The sequence below is a fragment of the Peromyscus eremicus genome, chromosome 4 (assembly GCF_949786415.1).
Source record: "Peromyscus eremicus chromosome 4, PerEre_H2_v1, whole genome shotgun sequence".
NCBI classification, from domain to species: Eukaryota; Metazoa; Chordata; class Mammalia; order Rodentia; family Cricetidae; genus Peromyscus; species Peromyscus eremicus.
This window is the reverse complement of record NC_081419.1, coordinates 76,541,615-76,560,293: the sequence shown is the minus strand read 5'-3', so window position 1 is coordinate 76,560,293 and position 18,679 is coordinate 76,541,615. Positions and strand designations below refer to the sequence as shown.

The following is an 18,679-nucleotide window of genomic DNA, read 5'->3' as shown; positions in this document are numbered from 1 at the left end:
CCCAACACACACACACCCCAACAAGGCTGCATGTGCTACTGTGGACATTGTTAAAGGAGCAAAGGTTTCCAGACACGGGGTCCTATGGCACGTGAGGCACACGAGAGAACTGTTCTCACATGACTAAACTCTGAGGAGTGCCTCTCCTGACTGTTAGCCCCGTTTCTTTTCTGTTTTCTTTGTTTTTCATGATAGACAACAGCAGGAGAGTGGTGGGGTTCATTAACCGTGCATTAGCTCCCACCACGCAGTTGTGAGCTTAGCTTGGAATTAAGAAGTTAAGGTCATTTATCCAGATGAGAGGTAGCAAGGGCTGAAGACATCAACTCAAGTAAAAAGAATCATGACCAGAATCATAAAACTGTTATTTATTTCCAATGCTTTCCACTTTCTTGCCCAGGAGCAATGGCAAATAGCAGGTTTCACTTTTCTGAGCTGGAGCTGCGGCCCAGCGGGGCTGCGGCTCAGGGAAGGCGCTGAGGGGTCTCGCTGTGGTGCCGCATGCACTCTGGTATGTCTGCCGGCCTCTCTGACGGGCGAGCAGGCGCTGCTGGCATCACCCGATTCCCTCCATGTGTCCCAGGGCTGGAAATGAACTCCTCTGAGCTAGAGCTGGAGGGCAGCTCATTAGGCAAGCTCCACAGTTTGGGCCCAAGTTTTCCACAGCAGCACACACAGGCAGCTGATAGAAAGAACATGTTCCCTCACACAGCCATGGCAGTAACTCAGCTCCACACGGGGCCTTCTCAGAGGAGGAGGCTCCTCCTGCTCATCACCAGGAAGAGACACAAACTGAGCAAGGGAAAGGAAGGCATGAGCTCAGCTGCTTCCTTCCCTCCACTGTGCCTCCCGAAGAGCAGCAGCCCTCCACCCCGCCATCTCCCCGCCAGCCCGTGTGCTGAGAGCCGCACAGTCCCAGGTCAGGAGCTGGTTGGCCTATTTGTTGGCTACAGCGGAAAGCTGGTCTCGGATTCGGCCCAGACCATCTAACATGGTATCCAGCGTTTCTTTGCTCAGTTCCATGGTCACAGCCGAGATGGAGGGTTTGTCTCCACACAGACTAGGGTCTTCTTGGATCTGCAAGAAGAACATGGTCCCGAAAGTCAAAGCTGCCTGTCTTTCTTTCTCCCTGAAAGTGAGCCCTACTCGGTTCTGTTGGTTCCTGAAGAGAGGGTTGCTATTGAGTGCAGCAGAAAACGCTAAATCCTTCCACTTCAGCAGCTGGCCATGAAGGAGATGCCCAAAAGGCCTAGGTCACTTTCCTTTCCCACACTACGGGTGAGTGAAGGCTCACTCACCTCTGATACTGGGTCTTAGCACTCAAGTGAGGAAACCCGACCGTCTACACTGCACCATAACAACGGTCTCTATGGCACGCATTAACAACTGGACACGGAAAAGAAAGTTCCAGATACACGCATTTGATCTTAAGGAGGACATGAAATGTCACTATATGTTTGGGGTAGGGGTTGGTTTTTTGAGGCAGGGTTTCACTGTGTAGCCTTGGCTGTCCTGGAACTCACTCTGTAGACCAGGCTGGCCTTAGACTCACAGAGATCCTCCTGTCTCTGCCTCCCCAGTGCTGGGATTAAAGGGGTGCACCACCACTGCCAGCTTCCCCCATGGCCGGCCCCAAATGTTACTATACTTTGAAAGGGGCCTGTTAAAGACACTTCCTCATCCTCTACAGATGTTGAATTTCTGGGGGTCTGGTAAAGTGGGGTGACACTCTTCTAACTTCAAGTACACAAACCCTACAAAATGGGTATGTGTCTTTGCAGGGTTCCAGAAAAGAATAATAAGATGGAGATAACGAGACAGGACACGCAAACAGGAAAATGAAATACTGACCGATCAACCGCCAACAGAAGCTTGGGCTGTACTGCAACAGTGCCGGCCCAATTCTATTGGACAGGAAGCTGGTGAGAGGCTTCCTGACAGATCCAGAGGGCTCGCTGACATCTACATGCATAGCCCTGCTGTTAAAGCCAGACACCTTCAGACATCAGCACATCACTGAAGAAACACAATGCCCTGCACCTGTCATTCTGAAACCCCTGCTTTTACTATTTCATTATGACCACGTTAAGTCAACATGGGCCTGCAGGTATAATCTGTGAACAAGCATCTCACTATCACTCCCTCTTCCCTTCTGAGGAGCTTGACAGTGGGCATACCTTCATCTGGAGCAGGCAGGTGGGGACGGCCATGCGGCTGATGCTGTCTGAGGAGGTTTTGATGTCCACTCTCCAGTCCAGGTCCAGCAGGCGTGGCAGAGAGACTGGAGGGGACAGTTTTGGTCAGGGGTTATACAACCTGTCTCTCCTGAGCTTTTATTCAATAACAGGGGGCTGTAAGGCCTGGTGCCACCTGTCCTTAGCACTGACTCCCAGTGGGTGCATCTGCAAACACCCACACCCACACTCTAGATGACGGGAGAGAATGACAAGTGAGTGACACACGGCAGAGATGCGGCCATGGCCTGAGTCACAGAGAAAGGTCAACTTCAGTGGCAGTGCTAGAGACTTGGTTTATAGATGAAATGGCTTTCGTTCAAATGCAAGCCCCACACTTGCCTAACCCCTCCTCTAGAAGCCTGGACTGCAGGGGACTGGGGGTGCTGGATGAGTCAGTGCAGACAGCTCCAGCTGTGGGACTGACTTAACCCAAGTGCAAGCGCGGTCACACGGCAGCGCGCTCTTCCTAACCTTGACAATACATACACAATTCTCACTGTTTATACTCATTGCACACGGGACTGTGTTCCACAAGGTCACTGTCACGTGCATCTATGTTGAGCACATCACACCCTATTCCCACTTCCTTCCTTCTCCTCCTTCCTACTAGCCCGCTTTGCTCCCCTCTTTATTTTCTTGTCTTAACTGACACATACTTTAAGTACTTCACTTTCTGCTTAGGAATTTCTATATTTTTTAGCAACTTCCTTCCATCATCATCATCACCATCATCACCATCATCATCACCATCACCATCATCATCATCATCATCATCACCATCACCATCGTCATCATCAAGAGGGAAATTTAAAAGGCACATCACAGAGTGTGGTTTGGGGCTAGAATAGTTCTCTTTGGTCTGTGGTTAAGTTCTTGGTTGGGGGACTCAGAGCTGGCACTGAGGAGCAGGGGCAGGGGGAGGCAGGGGAGGGCAGGGGAGGGCAGGGGAGAGCAGGGGAGAGCAGGGGAAGGCGGGGTGGTGGTGGTGGTGGTTCTGTACTCACTCTGGTTTGCTTGGGCTTCAGTTCTCCAAGTCGATCTGTTTGAAGGGGAGAGATGAGGAAGAAACAGTGGAAACGCAATGAAAGAAAGCTTTCTGATAACGAGGACCCGGCTTGTGGCCGCTCACCCAGAAAGGGCTTCAAAAACCCCTCCACCGAAGGCAGCTTGTCATTGTTTTGCAAAGCTCAGTGAGGGCAAGGCCCCAGTGCTGAGAGTTTTCATAGCTCAGGAAAAACAAAACAGAACACAAAAACATAAAAGGCAGAAGGTAAACACACTTGCAGCCCTAACGGAGGACCGGAGTTCAATCTGTGGGACCCATCTGGTCGAAGAGAGGACTAAGTCCTGCAAGCCGCCCTCTGACCCCTGCAAGCCGCCCTCTGACCCCGTGGCACCATGGCATGCCCCACAGCCCTCCAAATAAATACATGTAATAAGACAGTATAGAATGCTTACTGTGTCACACACAGTCTTATTGTGCCACTGGTCTCAAAGACAAAACAGAACAGGTCAATGTACTCTCCCTCCCTGAGCAACTACTGCATCTTATGTAAAACACACCACACACGCCTCACGATGCTAGAGCAAGCGGCACCAGAGTGAGGTGCCCGGCAGACAGAACAGAAAGTGCTCACACGTGAGAGTTCTAACTCGGCAACAAAGCCCTGGGAAACAGCCATTGCCAATTACCGCTGCTAGACTCCTTAAAGCTTTCGGCTAAACAACAATCATTTCTATTTAAGATTCGTGTTGAAAAGCATCTTCCCAGCTTAGAAAATATAGACAATTCATAAGAGAAATTAAAAATGACCAATAAACACAGGAAAAAGACAACCAACATCTCTAATTTCAAAAACTTCGAAGCTAAAATGAGGTACCATTTCCCTTTCACAGAACTGGGGAAAGAAAAGTAAGGAGAAATCGTCTCAGTGCTGGGAGAGGCCAGGCTTTGGGTGCATGCCTCTAATCCCAGCAGCACAAACAACAGACTCCACATGCAAGGCTAACCTGGGCTACACAAGGAAACCTAGTCTCAAAAAAAGGGGTGGGGTTGGAACAATGTTTTTGGTAGCCAGCTTGACAATGTAAGGCAAAGCCCAGTATGTCCCGCTATGTGCAAGGCTTTTAAGCCAGTAAGTGAAAAACTGAATACATAACCAAGTTTCTATTGCAAATAGTCTTTGGGAGAAACTGCCAATACCTTAAATGGCTAACCTTAAAGAATTGTTAAAAATTATACCAAATTCCTCCATGTGCTAGAATATATTTTACATTTAACTATTAAAAAAGACCCTAAGGGTAAACATTTACAGAAGTGTCATCAATATTAACACTGTTTGCTAAAAATAAGCAAGCTATAAAATGGCAAAATCCTGTTCGTTAAAAATCAAACCATAAGATCAGCTTCTCCATATATACACTAAAAGATACTGTTGTTCAAATCTTAGATGCTCTTCTAATAAAAAACTCAGAGCCAGATATTTGGGTGAAAGCTGAAAGACCAGAAAAGCAGAGCAAGCCACAGCCAACCTCACCTCACCAACTCCTCAGCTGATCCTGTTTCCTCAGACTAAAAGCCTCTGAGTCCTCACCTGAAAGGGTCTCGCTGAACTGCCTTAGTTCCTGTCTCCTCACGCCTTATATACCTTTCTCCGCCCTGCCGTCACTTCCTGGGATTAAATCAGTACTGGGATTAAAGCTGTGTGCCACCACTGTCTGGCTCTGTTTCCAGTGTGGCCTTGAACTCACAGAGATCCAGATGGATCTCTGCCTCCAGAGTGATAGGATTAAGGGTGTGTGCCACCACTGTCGGGCCTCTGTGTCTAATCTAGTGGCTGGCTCTGTCCTCTGATCTTCAGGCAAGCTTTGATAGGGTACACAATATATCACCACGAGAAACAGCAGCCAGGGTCTCACCTTCAACCTAGGAGTGGTAGCACAAGCCTATAAGCCCAGCACTTGGGAGGTGGATGTAGAAGGAACACAAGTTCAATGTCATCCTTGGCCACAAAGGGAGTTCAAGGCCGGCCTAAGCTACATTAGCCCCTTCCTCAAATAACAGAAGTAAGTAAACAAATAAATGGCTTTCCTTAAGAAATGGATGCAGCTAACCTCTGGGTGTGGGTTACAAGCATCTTATTTTCTTCCGTCATTTATCTGTCTGCATTTTCACCCACACGTTTACATTATTTTAGGCTTTGTGTCTATAATAATATATATAATATACTAACGGTAATGACAAGAACATGAATAATACAAGAACAGTGATAACAAGAAACATGCAAGTTAGAAGGGACTCTCAGGAACACACTTACATGTGCTCCAGGACGATTTTTGTCAGCAGGTTTTTGAGGTTTTGGTGGAAGTTTTCCGGAAAGAGAGCCAGAATCGCTTCTGCCGAGGACAGGTCACGGAATGCCACCAGCCTGGTGAAGCAGTGCAGAGCCTGGAGCAGCTGCAGGACAAAGAGGGCACCCCTGTAGCTGCAGGGCAGAGGCAGGAGGGTACAGGCACACACGGAGGGGCAGGGGTGGAGCTCAGTACACTCGCCCGTGGGCACAGCACCACAGTCACGTGCGTGGGTTATCTCAAGCGTGGGGCCTCTGCAGCACACGCTGACACCCCAGCTGACTTTGCTAGTCCACTGGCCCTTCTAAAAGACAGACGCAGCTACCTGACCTAGGAAGCCATCAGCTTGTCAGAAACTTGTTAGCTGTGGGCAGAGGGAAAATATATCTTTTTGCCTTCCGTGGAAGAATCTGACCTTCACTTAACTTTGTGATGCTGTTTCCCTGGTAACCTGAGAGAAGTGCAAAGCCAGCTGAGTTACTAGGCAACCCTGCATTGGCCCAATGCCTCAGGACTAAGAGGGTTGTGTAAACACTAGGCCATACTTCCATGAGTGAGGCTGCACCCTTTTTGCAAGAATCGGAACCTGTGCTTATTGAGTTGTTAGAGAAGACATCGATTCCCCTGGAGTGGAAGGCATCGTATGTCCTTACCCTTAGCTGTCACCTGGAAGATCAAAGCAAAGCAGTTCCTGGCCAGTGGTGTGATTCCCTCTGTGAAAGAGGAGTCTTGGACACGCCTTGCTACGTGTTCCCACTTACACCCTTGTAGACACTGCCCAGCAAATGCAGGGCTTCTGCCCAGCGGCCCAGCGCTCTATCCTGGAGCTGCCCTCTCAGCAGAAGTCCTTGTAGAGCTGTAGCCAACTGTAGATTGGAGCTCACTTAGGAATATAATGATGCTTAGCTGAACCCAAGGAAGCTCTCTGGAGGTGACTGTTTCTTTGCTTTGCGGCTTTCTCCAATACCGTGGAGGTTGTCTGACTATAAATGACTATAAACCCAGAAGCAAAGAGAATCAAAGCTTCCAGCAGTGACGGTGGGAGCTAATGCCACAGCAGTGACCACTTCGTCAACTGCTTTGTGATGGGCTTGTCTCCATCCATCTTCTCCTGACTCCTTCCTCTGTTTTCCTAGAATCACCCAGCTGTACCCAAGTCCTTGCTTCAGTTTATTTTAAGGTCATCCAAACTAAGTCTACAATCTTTCTTCTGCTTTTTACTTTCCTATGGTTGATTTCCATGAATAAAACTCTAGACTAAAGGCAAGTGACAATAACCGGATCATTTGGACGAAGACAGTCCTGTCAAGCACATCTGCCCCGGATGGACAACACGGTCCCTGCTGTGTAAACTTAGCAAGAGTCACTCTGGCTTCCTCTTAGCTGCCTCATGAAAATCATATGACCTGAGCAGAAAGCGTCACGGGGTGGAGAGACAAGAAGGGGGTGTGGGGAGCACAGCATCCCTGAGGGAGCCTGATTGAGCCCAGCAGTGGGTACTCTCTAGTGCCACTCAGGCCTCGGTGCCTCAGCTCAAAGATCTCTGCAAGGTCTGCCCACAGCTGCTCAGCCGACCATTCATCAGCATCCGCAAGTCACATGCTGAGCACGAAAATCACAAAAGGTCGTTTTTTTTTTTTTTTTTTTTTTTATCCACACTGCCTAGGTAATAAGCCTGAAATGAAAATGGCCAGGAACTCTGGTTATTTATCATAAGGGGACTTATGCGTCATAAGGAAAGGCTCAAAGACAGAATCCTTTGAATTCATTAATATTTTTTAAAAACTACGCAGGCTCGCTACAGTGTCAACAAATGTGTCAAAGAGAAAATGTCTTTGGGCATGCAGCTGCCTGGGAAGTCAAGAAAGAGGCAACAGGTGATAAGGACCGGCGGGGGCCGGTCACTTCTCACCACACTTACTTGCTCGGCCTCCTCCTGGGTCACAGACAAGCTGGAACATGTACTATCCAAGAGTTTCGCTGAGTCAAGGGCTGAACTGGAAAAGCTTTCTTGACACAGTTGTCGTACAACGTCTTTCGAGGAGGCCTAGGAGTTAATTTACAGATGGAAAGTCCACCAAGTTAGACTCTGCAAACGTTTGTGTTGGTTCTTTCATGATTCTTTTGAGAGTGTCTTAACACTGAAGATCAGAGGACACTTCTGTTTCTGGAGAAGTAGACTGGACGCCCCTTGCCCTATTCTTCCTGCTGAGAACCAACACCCCTGGGCACTCAGGGAAAACAAACATAACTCTGGACGGAGGAGAAGGCAGACCTGCTAGGATGAGGCCCAGGGAAAGCCACAGTGCTGAAGTTCTTGGTTTCCCTTTGCCTGATCCCAGACCTTACCCTAGAGTGGCAGCCTCCTAAGACAGAAAATGTTTAGACAGTAACTACGCTACTTCAGCCCCAACGACGGTCACATAAAGAACTGTGAACACACATCACCCAGGCTGGCAATGGCTGAGAGGAAGCCTCGCCATGAGCAGCAAGCCCTGTGAGGCTACAGCAAGGAATCCCAGCATCTGTTAGGGTGGACTGAGACGGCTACTCTTGGTTGTCAACTTGACTACATCTGGAATGAACTACAGTCCAGAAATGGAGGGCACACTTGTGATCTGGATCTTGAGGCAGGAAGGCACACCTTTAATCTGGGCCACACCTTCTCCTGGGAATCTATATAAGGACCATGGAAGAAGGAGGGAATGCTCTGTCGTCTCCTGCTTGCCAAAGCCTTGCTAGCACATCCATTCCTTCACAGGCATTGCAGCCTATTTCTTTAGGACTCCAGCATATACAGAAGACCAGCTGGGACACCCAGCCTCGTGGGACTGAGCACCTACTGGATTCTTGGACTTTCCATTCACAGCTAGCCATTGTCGGACTGCAGCCTGTAAATAATTCCAATAAATTCCATTTATATCTCGAGGGGCGGGGGGGGGGGGGGGAGGGAGAGGGAGAGGGAGAGGAAGAGAGAGAGGGAGAGGATTAATGAGATTTCTCTTGCTGTTGTAAGATACTGACCAAAACCAACTTAGGGAGGAAAGGGTTAATTTGGACTTACAGGTTACAGTCCACAATCAGGGGAAAGCCAAGGCAAGAATCTGGAGGAAGAAACTTTAACCAAAGGCCATGGAGGAAGGAGCAATGCTTACCAGCTTGTTCCTCATGGCTTGCTTAGTCTGCTTGCCCATGGAGAAGCAATGCTTACCAGCTTGTTCCTCATGGCTTGCTCAGTCTGCTTTCTCAAGACCCCCTGCCCAGGGCCAGTACCATTCTCAGTGGGCTGGGCACTCCCACATCAATCATTGATCAAGGGAATGCCCTTGTCTATAGGCCAGTCTGGTAGAGGCATGTTCTCCATGGAATCCCCTCTTTCTAGGTGACTCTATCTAGTTTGTGCATGTGTCAAGTTGACAAAAGATGTCCCTCTCTGTCTTAGCAGTGTTGGGAAAAGCCAGCTAAAACAAGATTTAAATACTACGCACAGTCTCAGAACATTACAGGAACATGTCCAGGCTCTAATAAACATCACCCATGTGACCAGAAACCAGGAGGCTTTCAAGATGGATGAAAAGGTGGAGGGAACAGATGTCACAGAAGGCTGAGGAAATAAGATCAGAAGTTGCATGTCACCTTGGGCTACTTGATGGGACAGTCTCAGAAGACGTCAAAATGATCAGACCAAGATTTTGACGCAGCTATGATTGCAATATTCCAATAATTAAAAACATGCCTGAAACAAATAAAAAGACTGGCAAACAAAACAAAACCAAACCAAACCAGAAGGCAACAATAATAGAATGCAAACAAAATGAAAAATACCAGAGACACAACCCAAACAAACACTCAGAGGACAAACGCAGCTCAGCAACATCGAAGGAGCAGTGAAGAACTGATAGACGGCGGACAGCCCCTTATATGAAATTCCCCAGCCTGAATAGAGGAAGAATGGACTGAAACTAATCAATGAGGCCTTGGTGGTCTGCAGGGCTCCACAAAAGATCTAACAAGTGTACCAATTAAGTCATGCAAGGAGATAAAGAGGAAAGGGGAAATAGATGATAGATATAGATAGATAGATAGATAGATAGATAGATAGATAAATAGATGACAGATAATATAGATGATAGATAATAGATGGATGATAATAGATGACAGATAGATAATAGATGGTAGATAGATGTATAACAGATAAATGATAGATGGATAAATAATAGATGATATAGATAGATAACATTTAGGAAATAATAGAACATATTAAACTTTCCAAATTTAATCAGACTTAATGGTAAATATTTCAAGAAACCAAGTAAACCCTAAAGAGCATAATTTAAAAACCTCACACCAAGACACATCAGATATTAAACTTCAAAAAATGAAACACACAAAAAATTGTAAGCAGTGTGAGAAACACCCAGAATGGCAACAGCTTTCATGTCAGAACTCAGAGAGGCAAGAGAGACTGTTTCTCAGGTATGGAACATACTGTCGACCTGGAACCCTCCGCTAACAAAACGTCCTTCAGGAATGAAATAATCTGTCAAGATAATCTGTCAGAAGCTCTGCCATGAAGACTGGCTATAGCAAGTTCTTCAACAGAGAAGGAATGAGTGAAGTGTGGGGGGCCACTGTGACCTGACTGAAACTACCGTGGGTCATCACTGCCATCCCGCCCCTCAGACAGCCTGGCCTCTTCCCTGCATCCTGGGGATACACAGAACCATGAGAGCAGTATGTGAGCTTTACAACCTGATCCTGGCACCATCAGCATCAACAATGTGCAGGACACTTTTCTTTAGTTTTCTGCCACCTTCTGACCATAGCAGTCAGGGCTTTTATAGATTTTCCTAGAACATGAAGACAGAAAAGAACAAGCAAAGATGTAAAAAAAAAAAAAAATTTCTAAATTATATTGGAAGGCTAAGGAAAAATTATACCATTGTTTGGTGAAGGGTGAAATGTAATGTAGAAGAAATATTTAACACAAATGTGTTATAATTAGACTTCATCCTAGCTGGTAAAATGATGACACCAACAGACTATGATCAACTATATACACACAGTGTGACTAGAAGGTTCTATTAAAAGTGCATTTTAGAACCCCAGATAATGTAGAATTCTGTGTGTAAATGTACACGCATACATGGCACATGTGTGTGCATGCATGAGTATGTGTGCACGTGTGTAAATGTGTATGTGTGTGTGTGTGTGTGTATGTGTGTGTGTGTGTGTGTGTGTGTGTATACCAGAGAGGGGATGTCCAGTGTCCTGCTTCATCACTCTCCTCTTATTCCCTTGAGACACTGAACTTGGAACTAGGCCGGCAGCCTAAACATCCCAGAGACCCTCTTATCCCAGATCTCTACAGTGCTGGGATTACATAAGTAGCTGTGTGGCCATGCATAGCTTTTTGAGTGCTGGGGATTCAAACTCTGGTCCTCATGCGTGCACAGCAGGCACTCTTAGCCATTTATCCATCTTCCCAGCCCCTAAAGTAGAATTCTTTTTAGAATGTTCAAATAACCCATGGGAAAGTGGAGAAATGTAAAAAAGAAAAATAAACTAAAGAACGAGCAGAAAACCAGCAAGAGCAGATTGAAGCCCTAGCATGGCGGTATTTGTATTAACTCTAAGTGACCTAATATTCTAATTGAAATAGAAAAATGGGCAGAGTGGATGAAAAATATTAAATGCTGTATACACGGATCTCCTTCAAGTATATGGGCAGGCTAAGAGTGGACGGATGAATAGAGAGTGCTATTCAAACATCAATCAATGGAAAGCAGGGATGGCCACATTGGTAACAGGTAAAGCACACTTCACAAACAGAAAACTATCAGGACAGTCTTATAAAACGCTGTAAGATGTTGTCCACTAAGAAGACACCAGAATGTGAGTACAACCAACAAGAGGACTGCGGACTGCGAAGCAGTAAGTGACAGACGTGTAAGGAGAACAGTGACTTCCCAAAGAGAACAGGCACGGCGACACCGCTCCCTCAGCAACTGACAACCAGCCAGCTACGGAAGAGGAGGGAGGAATTAAACAGCACCATCCATCACTCTAATTGACATCCGGGGGACACTCCCCAATAAGAGGACGGGGAAGTGGGTGAAACAAAGAGCTGGCAGGAACGACAAGCCAGACATCGAAAGGATAAGGGAAGCCACACACAGACCTGACAGCTTCCACAAATGGACCAATTACTCAAAAACCCCATCACAACGCCCTGCATGTGAAACAGATATACAATAGCTGTCACTGCTCAGGAAATTGAATCCACAGCATTAACTCAAAAGAGAAATCTCTAAACATATACATCTTCACTGGAGAATTCTAACAAACACTTCAAGATTAAAAATTCTATAAATCTCTTTTAGGAAACCGAGGGACAGTTTCCAATGCATTTTATTGGTGAAATTACTTTAACACTCAAACCAGATAGTTCAAAAAAGGGAGAAGAAGAAAGAAGGGAATAAAGACAATTACAGATCCTCATCCCCTCATAAAAACTGACACAGACATTCTTAGCAAAATATTAACATATAGAAATGAGCAATAAATAAACAATATATAAAAGGAATTATACACTACGGCCAGATGGGATTTATTCCAGGGATATAAATCTGGTTAAGTATTTGAAAATCTATGCAACTCACACTTTTAACAGATCAAAGAAGGAGGAATCACACAATCTCAAACAAACCAAGAAAAAAGTTTGATAAAATTAAACACCAATCTTTCACTTAAACAAACAGAGACACCCCTCTCCACTAAGGAGATGGTTTGGCAGGTCAAGAAAGGCATGAGCTGAGGACCTGAGCTTGCTTCCCAGAACCTACGTGGTAGGAAAGAGCCAACTACTGCAAGTTACTGTGGAATAATCCTTCTGTACACTGTGAATATATATTACTCTCATTGGTTAATGAAGAAGTGACTGGCCGGTAGCCAGGCAGGAAGTACAGGCGGGACAGCCAAACTGATGATGCTGGGAGGAAGAAGGGCAGAGTCAGTGGAGTCGCCAGGAGACACAGAGGGAGCGAGACATGCTGGAGGACAGGTAAAGCCACAAGCCATGTGGCAATACAGATAAGTAGAAATGGGTCATTTTAAGGTGCAAGAGCTAGTTAGTAGTAAGTCTGAGCTATTGGCCGAGCATTTATAATTAATACTGAGTCTCTGTGTCAGTTATTTGGGAATTGGGGGATGGGATAGAAACTTCCACCTACAGCAAGTTGTCTTCTGATCTTCACACCTGAACCATGATGTGTGTCTGTGCATGCACTCTGTAAAAACGCTATAGTTAACAGCCTCTACTATGTCCAGCACAGCTGGGTTCTGGAAACCTGACTGGGGTAATGAGGGAGTGAAGAAAGGAGTCACACAGACACGTGTACACAAAGTCTGGGACTGAGTGGGTTGTACTCACTCTGATAGAGTGGCACTATCTACTATGCAACAACATAGACCCTTGGCCTGTTCATCACTTACAGCACGGCAAGAGGGGTTAGCTAGTCTCCATAGGCAGGAAGAAGCTGCAGTGGATGCTTTAGAACACTCTGTCAGCATCTGCACACAGACCAAAGGCGTTGGCAAGTCCCTGAGCCTGAGCCAGTGAAGGTTTTGCCAGTTCCCAGGAGTTTGAGGCATTGGAGTCCTTGTCAATAATACACATTCACTCAGGACTTCATCTGCTCCTTACATCTTCACTCGGTGCTTCCACGATCCCCAGAAACAGTGTCTTGTCCTTGACTGTTTACTCTCACCATTGTTCTGAAAAAACCCCCGAGAGTTCCAGAAATAAGGAAAGACAAGGAACTGAAGGCTATGCAGACTACATAGAAGAATTAAAAGTCTCTGCTGATAAACATGATCTATGTGGATACACAAAATCACCAAAACCTAGTATAAGTGAATTCAACAAGTTTGGACATACAAAATCAACACACAAAAGCCAGCTTTATTTCTACACAGACATTCTTTGACTTAGCATGGGATGGCATCAGCCTTACCTTTAAAATACCCTAATTAGAATATACATGTAGTGCGCCTTAACCTACAGAACGTTGTGGTTTGGCGATGGTATACTGGATGGTGTTCTTGTTTCCACTGAATGCTGCCTAGCTCACTGGGTGCTGAGGAACTGGCACCTATCATTTCAAGTATCTCCCCCAGATGCTGCAAGCCAGGAGATGATCTAAATCCAAGGTATGGTTTGACCCAATGCTATTACCTTCACACTGTTGTAAGGTCAGCAATCAAACATTGAATCATCTTAACTCGGAATCATGGACAGATGTTTCTCAGAGAAAATGGCAACTTTCAAAATACAAAGCAAAGGTTACTGTGATGATGAGCAAGGACTGTGCTCCAGCTTCAGTGCCCTGGCTTTGGCCTTAACTATTAACTAGTGTGTCAATATTTTCACAGGACTATTGGGTATCTTCTCCTATCTACAGTTCTGGGAAGAGCATTCTAGTATGTTCTGGCTCCTCATCTCCCCACTCCCGCCTTTTTCACCCTCTCCCTTTCCTCCCTCCCCTCCCTCCTTTCTTCCTTGAGAGTGTATCTTCTGCTCATTCTGCTTTGTAGCCCAGTACTCCAGGAAGACTGTCTTAGTTTGCTTTTATTGTTGTGATAAAACATGGGCCAAAAACTTGGGAGAAAGGGTTTTTTCATCTTACAACTCTCAGGTCATACTCTATCACTGAGAGAAGTCATGTCAAGTTATATGCACATAATTTTAAAAAGTGTCCTTTGCAATTGGTCAAAGGATGAATCCTAGAACTTCTGTGCTGCAACTACACATTGCAGACAAAAGAGCTCAGAAAAGATGAAATAAATATGGAGACAGATCAAGTTTATGTACTGGGAGATTCAACATTTTAAGGAGGGCAAATTCCCCCTAATTAGTTAAAAACAATTCCTATCAAAATCTAAGCAAGTTCATTTTAGATATAGCAAACAACATTTAAAAATATATGCTGAAATGTTAACTGTTTTTTATTATCTACAGTGGCTTCCCCTAAAGCAACAGCTTCCGCTGCAAGGGCTGCAGCCTGGAGGGATTCTGTTCCCTCAGGCACAGACTCTTTCAGAGTTACTAAGAGAAACTTTATCTAAATCTAAAGAATTTACAATTCAAGGTCTGAGGTAGAATTCTGCTCCCTCAGAGAGGCTGAATAGCAGGTAGCTAATTTTCTCCCTTTGCTGGTGGCTTCCAAAATACCCAGTGTCCTCTCAGCCCCCACTTAAAAAACCATTGCTACACTTGGTTCCTCCTTACCACTTCCTGTCAGCTACTTGCTGACGCAGACTCCTGCTCACAGGTTAATTTTATTTAATCAAACACATCTTTGAATTGTTAACAAAAGCAGTAGGAAAAAATGCAACACAGTTTAAAATATTTCCCAACATTGAATGGCAATGGAGTTAGAACAGCTAAAGCAACATGTGCAAGCATGTGTGTGTGTGTGTGTGTGTGTGTGTGTGTGTGTGCGCGCGCGCCTGTGAATGTGTTGGGAGATGCATGTGCACAGGCATGTGCATGAATATAGAGGCAGAGACAATCTCACCGTGGCTCCTTAGGCGCCATCCACCTTGCTTCTTGAAACAGGTTTTACCATTGGTCTGGACCAGCCAAACAGCCCAGACTGCCCAGCCTTCCCCAGCGGTCTGTACCTCCCCAGTACTGGGATTACAAGTGCACACCATCACGTCGGCTTTTTCACATGGGGTCTCGCTATTACACTCACATCCCCATGCTTGCCTAATACATGATTGACTGATTGAGCCATCTCCCCAGCCAAAGCAATTTTGAGAAAAAAGAATAAAGTAGGAAGAACTGGTCTGATTTTAAGATTTATTATAGAGTTAGAGCGATCAAGCCTGGGCATATTCAGAGGGAAGAGCTCATAGATCAAGGAAACAGAGAACCCTGAAACAAACCTACACAGATATGCCCAAAGGATTCTTGAATTGCAAAAGTAATTCAGCATAGGAAAATTTGTCTTTTTAACAAACGGAACTGAAACAATATGACATTAAGAAAGCACACTCAACCTAAGTATCACACATTTTATACAAAATTGGCTCAGTATGGATCACAGAGTGAAATATAAAAGACAGATACAGGTACAGGGCTGGGGAGGTGGCTTAGTGGGTAAAGCAGTTGCTGCACATCCTGATGACCTAATTGGGATCCCCAAAACACACACAAAAGCTGAAGTAGGACACATGTCTGCAAACCCAGGGCTCCTGTCAGAAAATGATAGAAGAATTCCCAGAAGCTCCTGGGCAGTGAGGCTGGTGTATGCTGCAGTAACTGATGAGTAAGATCCTGTCTCCAAGAAGACTGAAGACAAGGACTGACACCCAACGTTGTCCTCTGACCACCACATGTACACGCCCACAACCATACACGCAAACACATATGCATGCCCTCCCTCCCCACATACACATTGAGACCCAAGACACATTTATCAGAATGATTCAGATAGGATATAGAGATAACCCCAAATGATGATGCTGGTATGGGTGTAATGTAAAGTAGTGCAGGCACACCGGAAAAGTTTGGAGATGTCTTTAAACCATGCACCTTCCAGATGACCTAGCAAATTTATCTGCAATATCGAACGCTGGAAATACTCTACATGTCTTTCAATAGACCAATGAGCTGACAAAAAGAATACAGTACAGAATACACCTAAGCAGTAAAGGGAGGCAACTGTTGACACACATGATTCATATGATTCTCTAGAGCCGTGGTTTTCCACCTTCCTAATGCAGCGACCCTTTAATACAGTTCTTCGTGTTGGCGGTGACCCCCGCCATAAAATTATTTCATCGCTACGTCATAACTGTAATTTTGCTACTTTTCTAAACCATAATATAAATATCTGATATCCAGGATATCTAATGTGTGACCCCCCCAAGGGGTCAAGACCCACAGGTTGAGAACCACTGCTCTAGAGAATTAGGCTGAGTGAGGAAAGCCAATCCACAAACATCATCTACAGTGAGACTTTTAAAAGTTCTTGAAACGAAAAACAATGACAGAAGAACATAGAAGTGTAAAGGAGGTCTGGAAGCCAACTGCAAGACAGCATGGCTGTAAGACACCAACACAGGGCTCTGACACTGATAGAAATGCCTTGTAGTATCAATGTAAACACCCCAACTGTGATATTGTTCTGTAGATTCTTCTCAGGAAGTCACCATTAGGGGACACTTGACAAAATGTAAATGGCATCTCTCTGCATTTTTTCTTACAACAACATGTGACTCTATAGTTAACTTACAATAAATTTTAATTTAAAAAATAGAAATAGCAAGGAAAATGACTGAACTACTGCTACACAATCACGCCTGAGAGCCAGATGTGAAAATGAATATGCTGAAGTGTTCCATTTTTGTGAAGTTCACATATGCGCAACATTAAATTAACTGTGTCAGGAGCAATGCACTACTGGGAAGTAAGCAGCAATGAGGGACTTCTGGGGGTACTGCTGTCTCAGTTTGTGATCTAGTGTCGGCTACAAGTACGTAGTCAGTAAATGATGTCCTCATGATTTCTGCATTTTCAGTATCTACATCATATACTATTTTTTTTTTCTTTTTTTTTTTTTTTTTTTTTTTGTTTTGTTTTTCCCATCACAAGACATATACTATTTTTTTAAGTTTACCAAGGGAAATGAAATGTCCCAAGATAAGCAGGCATGGAGAAGGAATGATTCAAGTCGACCACAATGAAGGTTAAAGGCTGGGCATAACTCTAGGTTTCCAGTCACAACTGTTACTCTAATGCACTTAACAGCTATTTCTTCAGCACATACTAGGTGCCAGGTGTTGTTCTGCTTGTTGGGATACACTTGTGAACAACAAAGTCAAACCCTCCAGGAGTGGACCGAGCAAATGCTTACTGCGGAGGTGTATGCTTACTGCGGAGGTGTATACTGGAGAGAGCTGATAATGATAGTGTCGTGAGTATCATTACTGACCTTCAACTAAAGAAGAAAGGAAAACAAAAAGAAAGCCATGTTCCTCAGAAAAGACTATAAACAGATGCGCGATGTCGGCTAGTGATAAATTCTAGGAGGGAAGGCAAACCTACCCTTCCACAGAGTAATTCAAACTTTACGAGGTCTCCAGAAGAATGTCCCTTTCAACCTTACAACCTTACCAAAAACGATCAGGAAAGTGTCTCAGCCCTCACACAGGCCAAAACTGGACCTCGGTGGGACAGAACGCACACAACCCAGGGCTGGGCCGACGAGAGGGACAACATTTCTCTGACAGAGCGGGCGGAGACCTGGATGAAATGGGGAACTGATTGCCACCCCAGTGCTCCAGTCCGGAAAACCACTCGAAGTCACTAATTCTTGGGTGCATTCACATCGATTATCTATTTTTTAACTTCCACCGTAATATCAGGGAGTGATTAATTTTGTTGCTCCTGTTTAAAAGCTCAGAAAGGCTGAGCAACTTTCTCAGGATCACACAGAGAAGTACTGGCAGGGCTGGGAGTGGGGTGGGCGGGAGTGCCCCAAGCCAGGGCCTGTTTATTCCCAATTCTTGCTTTGCACAAAGTCCCAGAGATTAAGGCAGCCGCCGCACGCGTCCCCACCCCTGCAAGATACCTTCAGCAGGCTCTGGAGGGCCGCGAAATGCTCCGCTGTCAGGGCCGCCATCTTTCTGGAGTCACGTGACAGTAGGAGCAAGCGGGGCGTGCCACATGACACCTCGTGGGACATGCTGGGAGGTGTAGTTCTTTACTGTGGCAGGCGGGGATGGCGTAAGAGTAGTAGGGTGTGCAGAAGACCCGGAAGTCTCATTCCAGGATGGCTAAACTCAAGGACCAGAGGGCTGAGATGCTGGGAAAACTCGAGTATAGGATGGTTTCCAGGGAACAACTGTCTGGACTTTCTAATTCAGAGAAACTGGTGTTGCCTTTGACCTTCTGAATAGGCTGGCTGATTTGGGGAATACATCTGCAGGCTTGGCAGGCACCTTGGCAATATAGACACCCAGAAATGATCAGCCTACGTGCCATCTGGATTTAAACGAAGCAGTGCCTATTTGAATTCTTG

The 18,679-nt window shown here is 45.5% G+C and overlaps 1 protein-coding gene across 1 annotated transcript; it reads right to left on the bottom strand.

Moving 5' to 3' along the window:
* Nucleotides 1–353: 353 nt before the first annotated feature.
* Nucleotides 354–18,293, bottom strand: Commd9 (COMM domain containing 9). Its single transcript, XM_059259453.1, has 6 exons — nucleotides 18,230–18,293; nucleotides 7,510–7,635; nucleotides 5,555–5,694; nucleotides 3,242–3,276; nucleotides 2,178–2,281; nucleotides 354–1,077 (listed from the first exon to the last, which is right to left on the bottom strand). Exons 1-6 carry the CDS (start codon nucleotides 18,278–18,280, stop codon nucleotides 937–939), a joined length of 597 nt encoding a protein of 198 aa, XP_059115436.1. The 5' UTR covers nucleotides 18,281–18,293; the 3' UTR covers nucleotides 354–936.
* Nucleotides 18,294–18,679: the final 386 nt, after the last annotated feature.

Coding starts and splice junctions, on each gene's coding strand:
- Commd9 (XM_059259453.1), bottom strand. CDS start 18,280: ATGGCGGCCCTGACAGCGGAGCATTTCGCGGCCCTCCAGAGCCTGCTG. Junction 7,636..18,229: donor CCCTCCAGAGCCTGCTGAAG/GTATCTTGCAGG, acceptor ATTAACTCCTAG/GCCTCCTCGAAAGACGTTGT. Junction 5,695..7,509: donor CCCAGGAGGAGGCCGAGCAA/GTAAGTGTGGTG, acceptor TTTGTCCTGCAG/CTGCTCCAGGCTCTGCACTG.